At 50.4% G+C, this 21,301-nt stretch overlaps 1 protein-coding gene across 3 annotated transcripts in view; it reads right to left on the reverse strand.

Annotated features, from left to right (window-relative positions):
* Positions 1-7,251: 7,251 nt before the first annotated feature.
* The window catches only part of GATA3 (GATA binding protein 3), a 29,223-nt gene continuing 15,173 nt past the window's right edge, over positions 7,252-21,301 (reverse strand). For 2 of the 3 annotated variants that reach the window (XM_046013698.1, XM_046013697.1), the window contains exons 4-6: positions 17,620-17,765; positions 13,242-13,367; positions 7,252-9,327 (exon numbers count right to left, since the gene is read on the reverse strand). In XM_046013698.1, coding sequence (XP_045869654.1) covers positions 9,043-9,327; positions 13,242-13,367; positions 17,620-17,765 — 557 coding nt within the window. In that variant the 3' untranslated portion in view covers positions 7,252-9,042. The remainder of the gene's footprint in view (positions 9,328-13,241; positions 13,368-17,619; positions 17,766-21,301) is intronic. The other variant, XM_046013699.1, reaches the window with a different exon arrangement.

Below are 21,301 nucleotides of genomic sequence, written 5' to 3' on the forward strand. Positions count from 1 at the left end.
TAATAAGCTAGGAACTGTCGAGCATTCCATTTTGTTTTATTACCTAGAAGCCTTCTCTAAACATCCTCTAGAGGTAGCAGCCGAGGTTCAGCGAGGCCACGCCGATGCTGTGGCTATAGGCAGGACTGTTCATGGGGCTCCTGTACCAGACATTCCATATTTCATGTGGACGAATTTGATCCTTTAAGCTCTGAAAACACCAGAGGGCAAACTGTCAGCACCAGGCACAAGAATTTTGCCCTGAACAAAATGACCTTTGAGTCCTTAACTGGTTTCATATTCTTCAGGCTTCTGCAGACCTCTCCGTCTTCCTCCTCTCTGACACCGCACACGCATTTATTTGCTGGGAGGGTTGGCCCTCTCCGGCCAACAGCCACTGATTAACATCTAGTCTGCGAACTATGTAGAAATGTAATCCTTAACAAAATGGGGAAGTTCTGAGCAAGCCCACATATTGTACTGATTTGCCAACACCAGCCCATCCTGCGTATCTTTTCTCGCTACATGATATGGCCGTCTGTCTTCACTGAAAATCCACGGAGACTCCAAGATCAAGTTGGGACTCTCTTGTCACATCATCACAGACATCAAATTCAGTGGCTGATGGGTGCAAAGCACAGTTCTAAGTCATCAAATGGGACATCCATGCACATAAATGGGACTTTTTTTTCTTAGGACGTGAAGTCAAGGTGACATCTTTCATTAGGGATATCTTCATCTAGATATTAAACATCTTCTTCTCCATGGTAAGGCTCAGTGACATTTCCCTGAAGAGTGACACCATAAACGTCTCTTCTATACTGTTTACACTGATATACCAGCTCCCCGCAGTCCGGGACAGGCCCTTGGGGACACGCCTTTCTGTGTCTTTGGGTAACTCAGATATGCTTCTAAGAGCTTCAGTTTCCTAGGTCACAACAGAGAGGGAACACAGGCCAGCAGCGTACCTTAGAGGACCAGGGCAATGGAAAAAATGGATTGATACGTGCCTCTTTCTTTCCTCCTCTCCTTTCACCTTTGTCCAGCCAGCTGGCTACGGGGACGGACACCCCGCCAGTTCTTCTATCTGCAGTAATGGAAAGCAGAGACACCTAATCCCCAAGCTTCGTCTTCGACACTGCTGTCGCTGAAAACCTCTACCTTCACCAGAGCCGTAGGTGGTTAGGAAAGGAGGCCCGCATAGACATCGCTGTCTTTCCTCCCCTTCTTTGAATGGACATGCTAAGCTGCAGAGGGTTGGCCTGGAATGGAGTCTAGAAGGAAAGCACGCCGAGGTAAAGGGCTTGTCTAATCCACACCGTGGAGGGTCAGCCTCTGTCGGCCCCGGAGGGTGTGGTGTGGACAGCACAGTCGTGCAGAGAGTCAGGCTTCCAGCCCAGCCCCTTTGGGCCGCCACCAGTCACACCCAGGGGGAGCCCGAGTGGCAGCTCCGGGCCTTGAGGCCATTAGTGGTCTCTGCGATTGCAAGCAGGGTATTGAACACCAGAACGTGGCCCATGAGCCCAATCCACAGCCATAGCCTGTTCTCAGGCACAGAGGTAGGAAGCCTCTAAGGGAGGCGTAGAGCTCATACGTAGTTAGGTAAGATGTCCACTTACGTGTATGATTTATTAGGGGCCAAGAGCAGGCTGTTGCCTAGATATGTCCTGCCCCTTGCCCACCAGAGCCTCTGAAGTTCCATTCTAAAAGTGCTACCAGTGGGTGAAACTCCTTCACTGATCCACAGGTAAGAACACAGAATAGCAGGGGTCTCAATCATTCCATTACACTCGTCATTGTGGAAAAGTCCTGAGCAGTGAGAAGACACAGAAAGAGGGCTTCCTCCCTGCCTTGCCTGCAAAATGCAGTCCCCTCAACGCGTCTCGAGATGTTCACGTGACATGAAAAAGATCACACTCTCACCTCCCCTTGGGGTCCGAGGAATGCGAGTCGCCCTGTGAGATGACAGGTGGGGGACAAAACGGCCCCAGGCTTGGGTACAGGAATTCCTTCCTTTCTGATACTTCTGTCACCAGTACCTTGGCATCAGAGTGGGCAGCCACCAGGGGACCCAACTTCAGCGGACAAATGCCCCAAGCTGAGGAAGACAAGATGGTGCCCCGGGCTCCGGGTGGGTTCAGTATGTGGGGCAGAAAAACTTCCCGGCTTCCCGTTGCATGCCCACAGGAGGGGAAGGGGATGGGTTCCCCCAAACCACTTCCTTCTCCAGGGGGAGGGGCAGCTACTCCCTTTGATACACAAGGAACAGGAGATGTGAGGTTGGTGTGACACGAGGAAGGGCCACACGCTGGGGATGCGGAGGCCGGCACGGGGGAGCTCCTGAAGCTAGAAAAGGCGAGAAGACAGATCCTCCCTCAGGTCCTCCAGACGTGTAAAGAGAATGAATTTGTGCCATGGTAGGCCATCACATTTGGGGTTGTCTGTTACAGCAGCAACAGAAACTAATACAGATTTTGGCTTGTGGAAGCATTGACCTTGACACTCACAATAAGTGTTCGCTGGGAAGCCAGATGTAGGTGTTCCAGTGCACCTATGACCAGGTGCCTGAAGAACTCCCAGCACATCCTGTCCGTCTCACACACGCCCCACTCCTCCTACCCGCCCAGAACGTGGTCTGATGGATTGGCAGCCGCCATGCCTAATGAGTGATCCCACTTTCTCCTCTGAGAAAGGGACCTGTACCTGTTCAAAGCAACATAACGTAGTCATTCATGTTTCCAACAAAACACTGAGTGTTTCTCTACCCACACAGTGTTCTGATCCACAGAAGGAGGATAATAACCTTCCCACTTAACAGAGCTTTTCTGGGAATTAAGTGTGAGGATCCACTTAGGGGTTTATGAGGTAGGATCTTTGCAGGTATGTGCACCAAAAGGCTGCCTTCCAGCCCGCTTTCCCACTCCAATTCCTCGAATTGTCCAGTGTCCCTGTCCCAAGGGATAGACTGAACACATGACCCATCCCCTTATCTGTCCAGGAAGTCCCCATGGGTCCAGGCAGGTGTCAGGAGCCATGAGGTCCTCAGAAAAGGAACCCCAACCCGTGGACCGCCGGGAAATTTGGAATTCTCTGAGGGAGGCCCAGCTTGCTGCCAGAAGGGAGCTTTGCAGACACTCCAAGCGAGGGATGGAGTGGCTTCAGGCACTTGGTTCTCAAGTTCATCCAGGGCAGGTCAGCTTACAAGCCTCGCACAGGAAGGGGTGGCCTGTCTTAGAAAACTCAAATTTCGGACTTGGTGTTATGGGACTGTCGCTGGAGGGAATTCCAGACCATGGGGACTGTGGCCAGGGGCCATGGCTGGAGCCCCCGGTGTGCAGAGCAGCACACAGGCTCTGTTCGCTTCCGCCTGAAATGCAGTCCCGATCCAGGGGAGCGGTCTCGCCCCTGATCACAAGAGAGGGGAGAGCGGCCACTTTTTATGAGGTGGAAATTACTTCATGATCCCATCCAGTTCATGAAATGGAGTTTTAATGACCCTCAAAGAGCAAATATTCTAGCCAAGCCCCTCCCATCCCCACCCCTCCCCCATCCCCACGCACCCCCCAAGGCCCAAGAGATTCCTTACGGCATTTGAGAGCCAATGACTGGGAAGATCCGACCGCACGGGCCCATTCAACAGCAACCCCCAAATCCTCAATGTCTTCCACTAGCTTTCTTTAACAACAACAAAAAAATTTTTTGGACACTTGACAAATTCGCTCACTCGTGCCTTCCCTAATTTATAGTCAGAAAAAGAAAGCAAAGGAAGGAACAAAACTTTCATTTTCTAGAACGTTTTTATGCCCCAAGGCCAAAAACAAAGGAAAACCGGATTGGCTGATTCGTTCGTGGCCCACCTCGTAGTCTCGGCATCCTGAGGACACCGTCCCAGTCTGTCTGCGGTGGGTCCCCTTCAGATTCTAGGAAGAATTGGGACCCCCTTCCAGGAGCGGTGGGTCCCCTTCAGATCCTAGGAAGAAGTGGGATCCCCTTCCAGGAGCCGATGACCTCGCACGCGTCCGCGCACATTCCCAAGCACGAAGCTGCCTCCTTCAGAACACACACCCGCCTCCAGGTGTTTGCAGGTCTTTGGGCTGGGACTGGGGCGCAGGCCATATGGATGGGGCTTTATAATGCCGGCCTTGTGTTTAGCCTGAGACCTGGGGGGCGGGGGGAGGGAGCCAAGGGCGGGGAGGGAGGGGCTGTGGGCCAGCTCTCCAAATCCCCACTCCAGTGTACAGCCTGCCAAGCTGCGCACAGACATGACAGGGGATTGGGAAAGCGGAGCACAAACAATGTGGCTAATGCACCGGGATCCCCTGCAAAGGAGCTGGGGGTGCAAGGAAGGGCCCGGAGACACCAGGACCTGCCCAGGGCACCCTAAAAGGAACAGCGGCCGGGGTGGGGGGGGGACACGGATCTGCTTCCTCTGCTTATCCCCTTCTGCAAGGAGAAGGGGGGGCACCAGGAAAATGAAGTACTGGGCTCTGGCGATCTCCCTAGAATAGCCTGTAAGCAATTCAGGCAGAATTTCTTCAGACAATGGGTGACTGAAATATGAACCTTTCTGCCAACATCAGCAGGACAAGTAAGTCCTGTGTGTTCCACTCAAGAGGGGCCTGCCCACGCTTCAGACAGAGTAGGGGAAATCTGCCGACTGGGACAGAACTCCGGTCCTGGGTGAGCAGTGGCAACATACAAGCTCATTTGTGTTTTGCAAGATAGTACCAAGGACGGATTACCCCTGGCCCATCTGCAGTCTTAGGACCTACGATCAGATCACTCTAGGCTTTTAGAAGAGCCTGCTCTAAACTCTGATGTGGTGTGAGGACACCTTTCCTAATAAAGGTTATTCCAAAAAAAAAAAGAAGAAGAAAAGAAAAATCCAATGGAATCATAGTGTTCATCTTCCCCAGTGGATCTAAGGGATCATCCCATCCAATTACACAGATCAAGAGCCGATTCCCGGAGAAATCCCACCAACGGCCTCACAGCACTCCATTCAGTGGCCGATCAGCCAGAGACGAAACCCAAGCTTCCAAACTCCAGAACACTTGTGGTCCCACGTTCAAATAACCAATGAGTTTCTCTGACGTTCCAACTTACCACTCTTTTGCATTTCTGCAGAGGGAGTGGACACATCCAGTCTGAGGGCGTAGGGACCCCATTTGAGCAAGATGGAACCCAAGAAACAAAATATGTCCCAGAAGTTCATTTGAAAGGGCAGGAAAGGGGTCGGTGTGTCGCTCAGCTGTTTCAGATAATAGTAACTATGTTTGTTTCGTGGTGAAAACTATATATAAGATGTGATCCTTCCAATATTATTATTATTATTACTATTACTATTATTTCTAATTTCGGCTTAGCCTGGAAATTGAAGGGAATTTGTCTAGAGGAGTTAATCATGACTGCTGTCCAGGATCACAAAAATGATTCCGGATTTTGGGGTGGATCTGAGGTTGAGGACAGAGGAGGGTGTGGAACGAAAGACGGCATGGAGTCCCAATGCTTCGAGATGTCTGAAACGTACATGGGACAAGTCGCCATAGTGAGGAAAATACGGGGGGTGGGGAGGGAAGGATGGCATATGAGTTCCTGGGTTTGAATTTTGGGACTAGATTTTTTTTTTTTTTTTTTTTTTTTTTTTTGCTAAATTCGGGTCAGGCACACTGTACCTGGGAAGGCTTTGCTTCCTTCCTTCACCCAGTTCTTGACTAGGCCACACTAAAATAAAGTCCTGGGATGAGGACAAACCTTGAAAAATGACTCTAAAACCAAAAGGAGTTTCAGAAAATAGACACGGGTCTCAGAAAGCGGGCTCTGGATGTCCCCACGTCTGCGACTAACCCAGGGCCCCAGCTGGGAGTCTCACCACAGGGCCGGTCACCAGTGAAGGGGAATCACATGTAAATGTCACACAGTAAGAGTTAGACGCTGGAGTCTGGGTTTCTCGATTTCCTGGTCTGTTTAAAAAAAAAAAAAGTGGTTTGAAACGGACTTCAGTCTAGACACTCCCTAGGTATGTGCTGACTACATAATAGAAGCACTCAAAATCTAAATTCTTGGGGCGTCTGGGTGGCTCAGTGGGTTAAGCCTCTGCCTTCGGCTCAGGTCATGATCCCAGGGTCCTGGGATGGAACCCCGCATCGGGCTCTCTGCTCAGCAGGGAGCCTGCTTCCTCCTCTCTCTCTGCCTGCCTCTCTGCCTACTTGTGATCTCTGCCTGTCAAATAAATAATAAAATCTTTTTTAAAAAATCTAAATTCTTACTTCATGAATTTCTGCCATCATATGTAAGAGGGGCTCGTAAATAGCAAAAGCATCCCATGACTATGCCATTTATTTTTTTCTATGCGGTTGGCTTTTTAAATGTTTTAAAGAAATCATCCAGACTTGCACATAATATCACGCTAACCTCCCAGGGCTAAGCTAATGCAACTATCTCAAAAGTGAGGCCAAACAGATTGAAGATCAGGGTGCCTGGGTGGCTCAGTCGCTTCAGCACCTGCCTTTGGCTCGGGTCATGATTTGGGGGGGTTCCTGCTCAGTGGGGAGCCTCCTTCTCCCTCTCCCTCTGCCCCTCTCCCTTTCTCTCAAATAAATAAATAAATTCTCTTTTAAAAAGGGGGGGGGCTGAAAATTAATAGGGCTAAGATTTCCTCAAAAATATTTGAGCAGTATTTTAGATCTACAATCTTGTTCTGCGTTTTCTAGATTAAACCCTCTCCTGTCTTCTACTTAAGTGAAGTCAAAAGAAAAAACAAAAAGCAAAAAAGAACAAAACCACGGAAACACGTGATAACTCTCTAACAAAGAAACTGAATCATCGTTATCGTGTGTATTTTAGATCTTTGGCACCATCTTCTAGAAATATCTTAGAATGCCAAATCAACGGACAGGATGACAGAACGACGCTTCTCTGAAGCAGGAGTAGGGTCTCAGAAGCCAGCTTGGCCATGGTCCCTCAGACAAAATGTAATACTGAGTTTGGGATTTTTCTACGTGCACCCCCCCCCCCGCCACCCCCCCATCATCCCGCCCCCAAGAATGTCAAGAATTTGAACTCCCTGGTCTTAAGGTGAAAGAACAGGGAATCGACTCTGTTCGGGAAGAAGGGAGATGGCAGATCCCGAGACACAGGAGCCCCGAGAAAATGACCCAGATTTAAGACGGCAACAGATGGAGAGTTCCTCCAGTGTTTGAGAAGTCGCGGGAAACCGACATTCCCAGGGCAGATCATGAATCAGGACCCAGTAAGATCTCCGTCTGCATCTCAGTTCAGTCTCTAACTCCTTTATTTCAACATTTAGCTTTAGGTTTAAAATATTTGCTAAGAAAGCAGAGAGGCGATTTAACAGAGATTTTAAAATGTGCGCCATGGGTTACACGTTCTGTCAACAGAGTAAAAGGAAACTATACAGCGTAAGTTACAAAAACGGTTATTTCGTGTGTCGCAAACATGCCAACAAACCCTCCACTGCGGTGATATTCGACTCAGTAGAAAAGCAGCACAGAGATGAACTCAGGCGCCGGCCAGCTCCTTGACCTCTTGCAGAGAGAAGCGCGAGGAATCCATCATCCGCAGTCCGCCCGGGATCTCCGCGAGGGAACGGTCCCCCTTACCCCTGCAAGGGGACCTGGCTGCTCGGCCCCGCAGGACAGGGGCTACAGCTCACGAGGGGACACAGAAGGGGGCACAGAAGTTACTCCCCTCCCCCCTGGCCTCCCTGCTCCCCGGGCTGCAGACAGCGCTCCAAAGATGCCCGGCTTCCCAAAGGAATAAACGTTTGCATTATCTCCTAGTGAATAACTTCCCGTTTGGGTTTTGTTTTTAAATTAGCGGGAGCTACCAGATTCTCTAAGAGCCTGGCTCCCCCGCTTTGATAACGATGTTATTTGGTTGTTTGAAGATATCTGCACTTAATTTTTATACTAGTATTCCAACAGACTGCATGGGAGGCGGTGATCACTAACACAGAACACGACAGGTGCTGACAATCGGCGGGTGGCTCTCGGGACCCCGTCTGTCCGGCCGAGGTCCCTGGCATGCACGGCGGGCGCTCATACATTTGCTTCCCCGACAGCCCGGGCTGCGGGAGGCGTGAGGGAAGAGACAGATGCCGCTGTACCCTTAGAAGCTAGTTATAATAAATATCATCAAAAAACAAAATGGAAAAGAAGCCCTCCGGAGCACAGACCACCTTAGGTCAACTGAAGGTCATCTAGTTTATTCAACCAAAAAATCGAGAAGGAAGGAAAATATGAAAACAGAAAGTAGTTCTTAATACTAGCAGTAAATAAATTTGTACAACCGTTCAGTCTGTATAATAGGATGAAATAAATCTACATCTCTTCTTATTTTGGTGCTTTGAATTATACATACAAACAACAATTACAGGGACTTGTTCACAAAGCGGGGAGGCCTGAGCAAGGCTCTCGGACCCCCTCGATGGCGATGCGTGCGTGCGAGAGTGGCCACACTGACTGCCCAGAATTTTCTAGACAGAGGCCCACCGCTTTGAACAAATGATTTGCCTACGACTTTTTTTCTTTTTTTCTTGCTTTTTTTTTTTTTCCTTTTAATCCATCCAAGGACCGCGACCAGTGAGAGGAGCAGACCTTGTTTCTTCTTAATTTCTGCACTTTATTTCCCCCGTGTTCCTTAAAATTCTTGGCGTCCTTCATGCCTTTCTTACAGCTACCCAGATGCGATAACGTCTTCGTCTAATGTACAGTATTTTCTTACAATATAAGTTATATGCAATGTTCGGCGTGATTTATTTTCTTTCTTTCTTTCTTTCTTTTTTTTTCACAGCACTAGAGAGACCCTGATAAATAGGGAACATGAGTCTGAATGGCTTATTCACAAATGGGATCCAGATTCGGTGATCGAGAACACAGCACAGTGAGCTCTTCTGCGAAAAGTGGCAAACGTCGTCTCGCTTTCTGCCTTCAGAAACATAGATCCGTGGGACTTCGGCTTCATGATACTGCTCCTGCAAAAATGCACGTGGGAGGGACTGGAGGGACTCTCGCTGGGAGGCCTGGAAGCGTCGCAGGGGCTCTAACCCATGGCGGTGACCATACTGGAAGGGTGGTGAGGTCCGAAGGAGAGGCTGGACGGGGGGTGCATGGGCGTCGGAGTGGTCAGCATGTGGCTGGAGTGGCTGAAGGGGGAGATGTGGCTGAGAGAGGACATGTGTCTGGAGAGGGCGGCCGGGTTGAACGAGCTGCCCTTGGGGAAGTCCTCCAGTGTGTCATGCACCTTTTTGCACTTTTTGGATTTGCTAGACATCTTTCGGTTCCGGGTCTGGATGCCTTCCTTCTTCATGGTCAGGGGTCTGTTAATCTAAACAAAGATCAATTTTTTTTTTTTTTTTACTTTTTTGGCCGGCTCCGAAAGGGCACAGGTTTTCACCCCCTCGGCACGGCTGCTCTGACAGCCCCACACTGGGGATCTGCTTTCAGGGGCCCCTTCCTCCCCCCACTCCTTCCTATCTCCTTCCCGGGGACCCCGCAGCCTGCAGGTTCTGCGGCCGAGTTCTGACCGCTCTCGGTGGCAGCCACCGAGAGATCACTGGTGAGGTGTTCCAACACAGAGGGTGTTAATTATGTTCATCTACGGCAATCACTTTGGGGAAAATGTGCCTCGGGAAACTCTAAGTTCCCAAGGACCGTATGCTAGAGACCTACCCCATACGACCGCATTTCTCCAGTAACTACGATGCCATAACTGGTCTGATTCCATTAGAATCTCCTTCGAATATTTCACGAGAATGGAGACAAGGAAGGAGTCTTTAAAGGGGAGGTAACATTGTGTCCCCTCATTGGAAATCAGTGCTAGGACCAAGAAAACACTGCCAATGCAATCAGCCTTAGAAGTTGAAGTCCCTGGGCCTGGAGAGACTAGGGCTCCGTCCCTCTCCAAAGTATCGGTCTTGTGCCCGGCTTTCTCGCAGTAAAGGAGCCATGAAAATCCTGCCCTGGAAAGCATATATTCTAGGACCGTGTTTTAATGCAGTGTGTCTCTGCAGAAGGTAGTCCCTCGCCCCCCGTCACAGCAACCGAGCAATGACTGAAAGTTGCGATTTCTGCCTAGTTCTGACGCTGCACTCCTAACCAGCCGAACGGCCCACCGACCCATCGCCGAGTACTTGCTAAGCACTCTGGGGCATGCAAAATTGAGATGGTACGAAGGCATCCTCATCCTGAAAGTCAGAGAGCAGGAGTGAGCTCAGGAAAGAGACAAGCAAGGGCCTGACTCTGAAGGTCTTGAACTAGTCTTCCGCACCCGAGACAGCACAGCATCTCTCTCTCTTTTTGAGAAGCCTCTGTCTGTTTTGTCTTTAAAATGCATTTGCTAGGGGTGGGAAGGGTGGATGGAATCAAAAGGGAGACTTTACAAAGCAAGCCTTAATCACTCCCCACAACGAGTCAGAACGGGAGGCACCTCGATGGCCGACAGCTGCCCCACACAACAAACCACGCATCTGGCCATACTTCAGGGAAATGTGGCAAACCAGCTCAAGGAGGGAAGGTCAGGGTCCTAGCCATTCCCGACTCCTTAGGGAAAAGCATCCTCTGCCACCCGCGTCCTTGAGAGTGGAGGAAGGGAAGAGGCTCTCCTGGCTCCAGGATCTACCCGTCTGCTCCCCAAGATAGAAAAGCACAGCTGGGGAAGGGAGAAGCCAATACCCAAGAGCAAAAGGGCTGCCAACAACGCTTCTGGGAACAGCAGACACACGGCTTCCTGGGGTTGGGTTGGCAGAGGTCACCGCAAAGAGGGGTACAGAACCACATGCCAGAGCTGAGACCCGATTCCCTCTTATGCCAGGAAGGTAGCAGGGCTAAAAGGTCACTGCCAAAAGAACATCTCAGGGTTCCTTCTTCAAAGTGACAATCAAGATAAAGAGGCAGGCTGCAAAGGTGATAGGAATCTACTGTCACATCAAATCTTCCCCAAGATAATGTCTAGACACACGGCTCTTTACACGGAGATCCAGATACACACAGCCAGATATCTGAATATAATATCTAGTTACACAGATAGCAGCGAGAACCCAGATAACTAGTCTCAACACCACCTAGCTACACTGATCCGGAGATAGGTAGTTATCGAAACACCCAGCTGAGAAGAAAGGAACCAACTCATAGCACACACATACAGGTCTCCAGATGGGCCCAAGCAAACACGACGCCATGAGAATGTTCATCGAGGACGATCTCCCCTTGGTAGATACACCTAAACTGCCTCCTTTTGTGACGTCTCGGTAAACCAGAGAAGACAGAAAAACCGCTCCTACTGGGGAGCAAGGTGCTCTCCAGTCGCTGCAGCCCAGCCACCGCGTTGGGAGCGAGTAAAGAACAGGGTAGGAGGGAGCACTGAAGATCTGATGAGAAATCGACATCCTTCCGAACCTTCCTTAGATCAGACAATCGAGACCGCATCTCATCATGGCTAAGCAGTCTGAGAAATTTACGGCTGGCGAACCTCCCCGCATTCCTGTGCTTCTGTGGGAAGCAGAACAAAACGTCTGTATGCGGCCGGCTCGTGACTTTGAACTGAACTCTGGGACATGCTGAGATGAGAAAGTGTTGACTTTCCCCCGGTCCCTATGGGTCCTCACGCTCCTGTCTGACCTCCTCGGAAGGCCTGGGCTGCTCTGAAGTCAGGCCGGGCTCTTCCACTCCAACAGCACGTCGGCTGGCACGAGCCGGTCGATGCTCTGAGTCATAATACCTTCAAGTACAACGGAAATAAAATAATTTCTGCTCTGTCGGCGTCATGGGACTATCCGAGGCTCGAATGTAATCAAGTAACTTGAAAGTTCTTTGAAAACCTTAAATTACAGCCAAAACCAATCGGGAGAGGCTGCTCTGATGGCTGGGTCGCCCCAAAACGCTGATGCCCCAAATCTTCCGGATTGTAATCACGTATCTGTTTCTCTCCACTTCAGGGAGCAAGTAAATTCCCTAAAGCGAAAATGGAACCTGGGGTTCCCTGCTGATAAACAGGTAAATGCTACAGTCTGAGAATCAAGAGACAGTGACCAGGAAGACCGGTTCCCTTAGGCTGGGCAAGGACAGGGGCCATGGCAAGAGGGGATGACATGAAGGCAGGGACAGGAGGGTCACGGGGTCCCTGGACATGGCAGCAACTTAGTCCCAAAAGGCAAAAAAGGATGAGTTTGCTGGGATCACCCTAAAGAAGTTCTCCCGTGACTCAAAAAATCTACCCAGAAAAGCCTCCTCCCGATTCCTGGGGATTCCTGGGTGAGCCAAGTCCCTGCCAGAACAGCCCCAGGCAAAAAGCCTCTTCCCTATTCAGCCCCAGACTTTGCCAAAGGCAGACTGGCAAAGGGACTCTAGCAGAACCTGAGAAAAGAGACGAGTGAGAGAGAGAGACAGAGAGAGGGAGAAATGGCCATTTTCTTCTTTGGGATGAATTAAACTTCAGGCCTCATGGGGTCAAGACAGGTCAGCTGGAGTTATTTCAGGCAAACAAAAAAACATCCGATCTTTTTTGTTTTGAACATAAAGATATTACAAAATGCACACACCCCCCCCCCCCCATGAAAAGATTAGAAACAACACAGCTACGCCCAGGAGATGGGCTGGCAATTGTCATTCTGTGAAGATGACGCAGAGGAGGACCCAAGAGTTTCTCTTCCCTGGTACGAAAACTCCATTCGGCTGCTCCCCTCTGGTCTCGGCTGGTGAGGACAGAGACATCGGAGGACATCTGCCAGACATTTCATTTCCCATCTTTTATACAGAAAGTCCATTTAACGTTCTCAGCTCAGGTCAGGTGAGACTGCTCCCCTCGGCGACAGACCTGCCCCATCTCGGCACGGCATGGGCCGCGCACACAATTCCAGTCAATTCTCTCCACATCTCACCTCCCCTCTCCTGCCTGCTCTCGTTCCCTCTTTTGCAAAACAACTTCCAACTGCAGGGAAATGTGGAACTATAGGGTTTCTCAAAGGGAAGACTGGAAAGCCCCGGCGAGGCCCCCGAGGCGCTGGATGGCCACATCACGGTGTTGTCCACACCGACCTGGGGCGCAGGGTCGTCCTCGGCCCCACACTGTCCCGTCTCGGCACCACCATGGGGGGACAGGGTAGGTCCCCTCGGATGCTGCTGCTCCGAGATCTCTTATCTAGCCTAAGGGAGCGCGATCCAATGGAGAAGGGGACCCAGAGCCGGGGACCCCCTCTCGCAGGCACCCCCAGAATGGAAGCAGGTCCGGTCCAGGACACTTACATTGTGAAGCTTGTAGTAGAGCCCACACGCATTACAGACGGGGTCTCCGTTGGCGTTTCTTCTCCAGAGCGTCGTGGTGGTGGTTTGACAGTTTGCACAAGACGTACCTGCCCTCCTTGCTGCCGACTGGGAGTCGGGGGAGAGAGAGCGAGAGGGGGGCAAAATCAAAACAATTGAGAAATGGGTTTTCAGAACCACAGAGACACATTTACAAAAAGAAAAAGAAAAAAAAATCAGCACTGAAATCCAAACTAGCAAGTGGCCCGCATGAAAGTAATAAAGATCCCCAAAAGCTGCCTCAAGAAGAAAAACGCAGCCGGTCCCCTGGCATAGGAGCGTGTCCCTTGGTCATCAAGGGGCCAGAATTTCACCTGCCGCTCTCTGGGGCGGAATGGGGAGGCTCAGAGAGCCAAAGCCACCGCCCTGAGCGAATGGTCCCCCGAGCCTCGGCCAGCAGACTTGGCCGGATGTTTAACTTGTACGGGTAGCAGCTCTGAATTACAGCCGGTAGCTGGCTCTCGGTACCCCTGGGCACCGGACTCCCAGGAGGCCATTTGCAAGGGCAACTGCCAAGAACATCAAGGCTCAATGAGGCCACTGGCCGTCAGGACACACTGACAGCAGAGGGAGAGCAAACCCAAACACCCAGACCATTCGGCAGCTCCCAGATAACGAAATGCTGGATTCAGAGGAGATCAGGGAGCCCGCCCGGTGGGAGAGTGTCCGAACCTATGTGTGGGGGGGGGAGGGGAGGGGGGCACGTGCCACAGGACAGGCCACTTAGGAAGCGCCAAGCAGGACATCCTTCGTGAGCTAGACTCCCAGGAAATCTGCCACAGCCCTAAACGAAGGGCCCAGCTCTTACAGGCTCAGTAAGTCCTGGTGATCGCCACCCTCCTCCTTGGGTAGCTTTCAGGTCATGAGCCCAGCTGAAAAGCAGGGAGAATTCTACTAATCAACAGGAACCCGCCCCCTCCCCCCATCCTGCTCTCATCTCATTTCACCTTCGTGAAATTAGGTATTTCCTATTTGCTGTTCACAGAGCCCAAGAGTGGTAGGTCAGAAGTCAGGCTCAGCTTGAATTTTAATTATTTGATTGTGTCACTGACTTCATTTCCTTTAAGAGGGAGATTTTTCTTTCACTTTTTGATGCACTTCAACTTACAAGGGTGCTGTTCTCTACGTCCACGCTTTAAGGGGGAGAAAAAGGTAAATTCAAGCACTTTCCGAAGAAAATGAAGTTGGGTCCCTTTTAACATATACCTCTATGAACACCTCCCCTCTCTCCCCAACCTGTAAAGGCAATTTTAACTGCTAAAGAAGAATTCCCCGACTCTGGGCTCAAATATTATTATCAAAGGTGAGAGGAGGAGCCAGAAGTCAGCTATGTGTGATCTAGAAAATTCCAGCACGTTTATAAAAGTCTGAGATCAAACTAGAGGGATCGTCGTATGCTTTTCTGTCAATATTTCATCAAGCTAAAAGTTAGGGAGTCCACTCGAAGCTGCCAGATATGGCCTACCTCCTGGCCATTCTGAATGAAGCTGATTCCCTTCCCTTCAAACCAAACCACTAAATCGTGCCACTGATAGTGTCCTGATTCCTACAAGCTTAAAGAGCTGAGCTATGGCTTTTATTTATTTAGATTGGGGGGTGGTATTCTTTATTCTCTGTGTTCTAAAAAAACTGGGCAGTTAAAACAGCTCTTCTCTGTCATCATTGACAAAGTCCTACTTTCTGGCTGTCCGTCTTGGAAACCACTCCCCAGAGCCCAGGGGCGCCCCCCCCCGACCCCCGCACACCTGTGCCCACCTGTCTTCGGGACCCTGGAGCAGAAGCCAGACTAACTTTTCCTTGTATACACTTGGGAGGAGAACGATACCAAGAATCAGTGCTTGAAGATTCTGACAATGATGTTATCGTGTCATTATTATTATCTTCCTGCGTTTTTCTCTTGAAAACAGATACTGAGATAGAGTCGGCTAATATCTACGTGGCCCATGGATTTCCCAGCTCAGTACATTGACAATAACGTAAATACGAGCGGCCTCAGAGTACGTCTCCAGTCCACAGACTCGATGCGAATTGACACAGAGCCTCCCCAAGCCACACTGTTTAGATCACGAGCAGGAGACAGAGCACAGTCATAAAGCATGCTCGACACGGTTAGCTGTCAGACGGACGAAAACACTGGCAAGACTCGGAAAAAATATTCTAGGGATCTCCTCTCCGATCATGTCTTCGGTTTCCTGCGTGAGTTTCTTGAGGGTAGATAGGCATCTTCTGGAGGGGCGGGCTACACTGTGGGCTGGGTGGTCTGTAGCAAATGAGCCAGGCAAAGTAGCCAGGTGGGGAGGCAGGGGTGGCAGGAAGGAAGAGGAAATACAGGGAAGAGACGAAGAAAGTTCCAGGTACTCAGAAAACAAACATATCTAAGGGCTAAATAATAGTAATAGTCATAATAATAATAATAAACAACTATCCTGAATGTGTTCTGAGCAGCTCTCTGGAGCCTATGAATTCTATGGAACTAAAAATATAAAACCACCCAGGACGGATGAGTAAGAAAGAAAAAACAGCCGAAAATGTGACAGCCAATGAACTCCGGAATTCAAAGCACTATTACTCAGAGTTTTCATGAAAGGTGGATGAAGACAGACTTACATAAAATGCAAGTAGAGCCTTCCTATGCAGTCTGCCCAGACAGAAGAAACCCCAAGAAAATGTCAAATACACTGTTGCTCATCAACCAGCCCATTGTCTGAGGCTTTACACCTTCTTTTCTCTTTCTTTGTTTTTTTACCTTAAAAAAAAGTCCAGTTACAATGATGGTACCTAGACATATTTTAACAAGAAAGTTTTTGTTGTCAGTTCTGTTTCTTTGCCTCTTTCTTTCTTTCTCTCTTATTATTTTTTTTTTTTTTTTTACTAAGGCCAGGTTCGAGTGATTCAGAACATTCTTTTGTGGTGCAATCATATTCATTCTGTACTAACACTTCCAGACATTTCTTTCTTTCTTTCTTTTTTTCAAACACTTGTTCTGATATGTTCAAACATCTTGATGTTTAGGTTGGGGAAGCTGAGTTGTTGTTTATGAGTTATCTCCAGTGCTCAGATATCCGGCAGCTTTTTCCTAGGAAGTTAGCTTTGCACATGAGAGAAAGGAAAAAAAAAATACCCAAGTGCAGGGGGACCAGAGGGGGAGGTTGAGAACGCTGGAGAAGGGGCCAAAGATCAGAAGGAATAAAGCCGGGGAGACCAAGGATTGCCAGAAATTAAAGTCACGTGGGCACTTCCATCCCTAGAAAGTTTTTCCTTCTTCTGAAAAGGATGTGAAAGGTGTTGAGTTGCACTCAAATCTGATGGAGATGACAAATAATTCTTTAAAAAGAATCCAGAGGATTTGTTTCCGTCCCCCCCTCTTCCCCCCTCCCAATCTGATGGACGCAGCTTTATCCACTAATCTGCATGGGGAAATTCCCCTCCTCCCTTCTCTACTTGGTGAATGTCATCAGCCCAAAAAGCATTTTGATCTCTTAACTGTGGTTAGGGTTATCTTTTGCCAAAAGCCTGCTTTTATTTGCCTGTTACACACACTTGCTATTCAATCCGAGCCTGAGGTTCCAAAGGCAAGTTCACAAACGGACTTCTCCTTCTAGTCTTCCTCATAAATTGCTCAAGTACTCCTAGGGGTCAAGGTGTTTGAGAAAGAAAGAAGGAGGGGATTAAAACCATCACCCTCCCCATAGTGGCTCAAGGGGCAAATAGGACCAAACTGTTACATGAGACCAAGAGGCAAGACAGGAATCCCACAGTTCTCCCCAAAGGCGTGAGCTGTGGAAAATCCTCAATCCTTAAGACCAGGGAAGAAGAAAAACTCAGCCAGACTCAGTGGCTGCTGCTAGTGAACCTCAGCTAATTGGCCCCATCAATCTTAAAGCATGGGCACACAAGACCCCTCCGTGGCATTGAACCTTGCTCACTTCCTCGGGGGTCCGCCACTGAGGGACGTGTTCTAGATGGTTCCTGGTACGTGAGTCTGCACACAACATTTCTCCGATTATCAATGAATCTGAACTCCCTTGCTCTGGTCTGCTCTCTATTTGCAAACACATTAGAGGTTCAATAACTAAAAAGCCAGCACCCTTGAAAATTTGTTAGGAGACTTAGGAAATGCGAAGGGGAAAAAGGAGACAGAGTGAACTTTTCTGTAGCTCTAATATGAGAAAAGAAAAGGGGGAGGGGGGAAGGATCCCAAGCAAGCTGACATGATTTTGAGCTGTCCTGCCAATTTCCTGCAGAACGCTCTCCTTCCTGAAGAGAGGAAATTAAAAACACACAATGGTTCATGTTGGATCCGTGTTTCTGGAGAACTCACCAGCCTCCGCTTGGGCTTGATAAGGGGTCGGTTCTGTCCGTTCATTTTGTGGTAAAGCCCGCAGGCGTTGCACAGGTAATGCCCGGTGCCATCCCGCCGCCACAGGGGGGTTGAGGTGGCCCCACAGTTCACGCACTCCCTGCCTTCTGGAAACAAGACCACACAGCAGTCACTTAGGGAAGGAACACTGATGCACTCAGAAGGAGGGGATGAGAGTAAAACTGGGACTTTTCCCCCCTCTCTGCTCCCCCTATTGGGGAACTTTCCCACCGCCCCCCACATCCCCCACCTTCCTTAAGGTGGTGCCCAAGAGGGGAAGAGCCACTCTCTGGCCCTGTCATATCTTAACCATTCCCCCACATCCAGCTCCCGCCCCAAGAAGTAGCTCATGAATAAACAGCAGCATAACCTTGCTTGGGCCGGCCTGACTTGACAGGGAAGATCAAGCACAGCGAGGAAGAAAGAAGGCAGATTGCAACTTGAAATAGTTCCCTGAGAAAAGGCTAAGTTCCTGACTGTGGCAAAGCAAAATATTCCCCTCCGGGCCCTCAAGGGAAAACAAAGGTGTCCCCATCACCACCGTGGGGTCTGTCTATAGAGACGCATTAAATCCTGCCGATCGGGATGGGGAGAGAGGAAGGAGGAATGAATCCACGGCTGGACAGACCACATCTACGAACAGACTGGTCAGTGGGCTGATGGATCTGAGGACCCAAGGTTTTAGATTTGACTTCCAATAAAACCGGAAACGTCCCTGGCTGGCAAAGAAAGATGAAGACGCAGCGGGGCCTCACGCATCCCCCTACCACATTTTCTCTCTCCCTAGAAAAGGCCAAGGTCTTCTATGACTTGCCAGCCACTGCGGCAGACACTGAAGGCAAAGTAGGACCCCAGCTGGACCGAGCCCGGAGGTGTTGGAGGAAAATACGCTTGGAGATGTTGGCGGGGAGGAAAAGAACAGGCCAATTAAAAGGGGGGGGGCGACCTCTCAAGTCAGCCGCCTCATTAACCAAGGCCTTCCTGCAGTTGCTCTTTTTCCAAAAAAACAAACAAACAAAATAAACAAAAAACCGGCCAGGCCGGTTCACTCCGGGGGGGCAAAATGACCCAGACCCAACTCCGGAGGGACAGAAAAGTTCCTGGAGAGAATCCCTCAAAATACCATTTTAGCACCATGGGGGATTCTGGCTCACTGATTTCTTTCCAACTTCTGTGGGAGAAGGGAAGGGAGGACAGTTTCTGGGAGAACCTGCCCAGCTCTTGGGGGCCTTCCCCTCCTGGCGGGCCTGCACTGGCATCTCAGCCAAGCCAGCCAGACTGGGAGGAGCTCCTTCCCCTCCCTCCCCTAGCCCTGCTCCCCACCCACCCCAGACCCTTGCGGGAGCCAGGAGCTCCCAAGAGGAGGAGTCGGGGAGAGGGTTTCACTTTCTCAGGGGGTGCTGGCTGGGAGGTTTGGGAGGCTGGTAGGGGACAAAGATGAGCCCCTAAGGGTTGTTTCGTTTTATGAGATTCATCAGCTAATTCTAAACTACCCAGAAGACAGAAAGGAGGAAGAGAACAGGGGCAGGCTGTGTGGGAATCTGGAGGACTCCCTACAGCGGGAGCATGAGGCTGGCGTGGGGACCTGTCTGTCCTTTGGAAACCCTAGGCCAAGTATGAAGGACATGGGGGGTTCACACCCATAAGCTTGTGTTTTTTTGCTTGTTTGTTTTTCTCCTCCAGGGACAGGTTCTGGGGAAGGAAAAGGACGTTTCGTTTCGAAATGGAGGACATCGTCTGACCTTGGAGTTCATAATGGTGCTGACTAGCTTTTGTCCACTTTCCTTTTAAAAATAAAAAAAAAGATTGTAAAGAGTAATATCTAAGTATATACATAGACGTATTTTTTCCTCACCGATGCTAGAAAGCTGGTCAACCCAGGGTCGACAGAGAGCCTCCCACGAGCCACTGAGCCACCGGTGTTCTCCCCAGACCGGGCGCCACTGAGCCCGGCACCACGTTGGGGCACCCAACGGGATCTAACTGTCCTTGAAAAGGCTCGGGACCATATGACAGAGATGTTGCAGTCGGAAGCCTACCGTCTTGGTGGCCAGCCGAGAGGGGAGGCACAGAGGAAGGAGGAAAGGGCGCGTGGGCGAGAAGGTGCCTCCCGCAGCCTTGCCAGGGAGCGGGCAGGCCCCCCTCCTCCGCAGTCCCAGCGCCTCAGGGTCAGCCCCTTCTGGGGGCAGTGACACAGGCCTGTGCTGGCGGAGAGGGGGGGAGCGGCAGGCCCACTCCCCATCCGGCCAAGACAGAGCCCTCTCAGGTCCCTCGTCATTCTGTCCCTTTCCTGCTGGGCAGGGAGGGCTGGGGCGAGGTTTCGCTGGCCCCCTCCTCCCTCCCCTCCCCTCCCCTCCTGCAGCCCCAGCTCCGGGTGAGTCCGCTGCGGCCAGCGGGCAGCCCTGCTCCTAGGCACCCGGGGGCTGGGGGATCTCCCCGCCTGACGCGATTAGTCTGATTTCCTCTCCTTTGTCAGCCAGGGGGGAGGATGACAGCTTCCTTTTCAGGGGGACCTTCGAGACTAGCAACGGCTGCCTCTTCAGCCAGGCTCCGCACACTAGAGCAATTTTCTGTCTTGATTCACTCCGCAAGTTCGCAATTGCCTTGTCTGGCTTTTTCTTATTTATTTTTTCTTTCCTGTCTCATTGTTGCCTCTAGTCTGTGACTTCAGCAAACAACCAATTTTCCTAATGGAGGCCCTGACTCTCCTGGTTTCTCTCCCTCTTCCTCGCTCACTGCCTGGTGTGAGCTGTTCGGACAGACACCTCTCTTTCTTAGGTGACGAGAACCACAGAGCTGTGAGGCCTCTTGACATTCGACAGCCATTTTCAAAGACACCCCCAAACCCCCTGGCCTCCAGCTGAAATCCTGAGACCTGGGCTGGCTTGGAGGGAGTAGGAGCTGGGCCCTTGTCTGCGAAGGGTAAGGTGGAGGGAGATGCCCACAGGCAGGGGAGGTTTGGGGGAGCCGAGAAAGGGCCCTTCGCTAAGAGCCTTTGTCTTTTGTTTGCAGAGGGAGACCCAGCACCGACAGCCCTGGCCTTAGAAAAGCATGAGGTACCCTAACCACCGCTTCAACCGTTCCTCCAAAATGCAACAACCCTCTCTTCTCCCGTCTCCACCTTCAGCAAATGCATTTGCACAGAGTTCAAAAAAGAAAAAAAAAAGAAGAAGAAGAAGAAGAAGAAGAAGAAAAAGCAACCACTAACCCCCAGAGAACTCCCTGAAGGACTGCTGCCATTCCACCTTCTCTACCCAGAAAGGTCTAGAAACCCTCCTCCCCACTCCCACACTCCCAAAAGTCCCAGCTCCCTGGCTGCCCAGGTGTGCAGCCTTGGGGTTTCTGACTGTGAGAAAGGAATAAGAAGGAGGAAGTAAAAAGCCATATTGCAATGTCTTCTCTCCTCTCCCCACCTACCAAAATAATAATAATAATATATAAAAAGTAAAAAAAAAAAAAAAAGTACAATAGGCCCATAGGTGTTCCTGGTTCCGGTTTAGGGTAACTTCAGCTCTTCCTCCCACCAGCCCCAAAGGTTCAGGGGCTTGAGGAAAGAGTGAAAGTTCGAAAAAGACCAGCCTAAGGCCACAGGTGTGCACCCAGTGGCGAGAGGAACCAGAGGCTCTGGAAAAGTTGTTCTGTC

Source organism: Meles meles, chromosome 7 (genome assembly GCF_922984935.1).
Source record: "Meles meles chromosome 7, mMelMel3.1 paternal haplotype, whole genome shotgun sequence".
NCBI lineage: Eukaryota > Metazoa > Chordata > Mammalia > Carnivora > Mustelidae > Meles > Meles meles.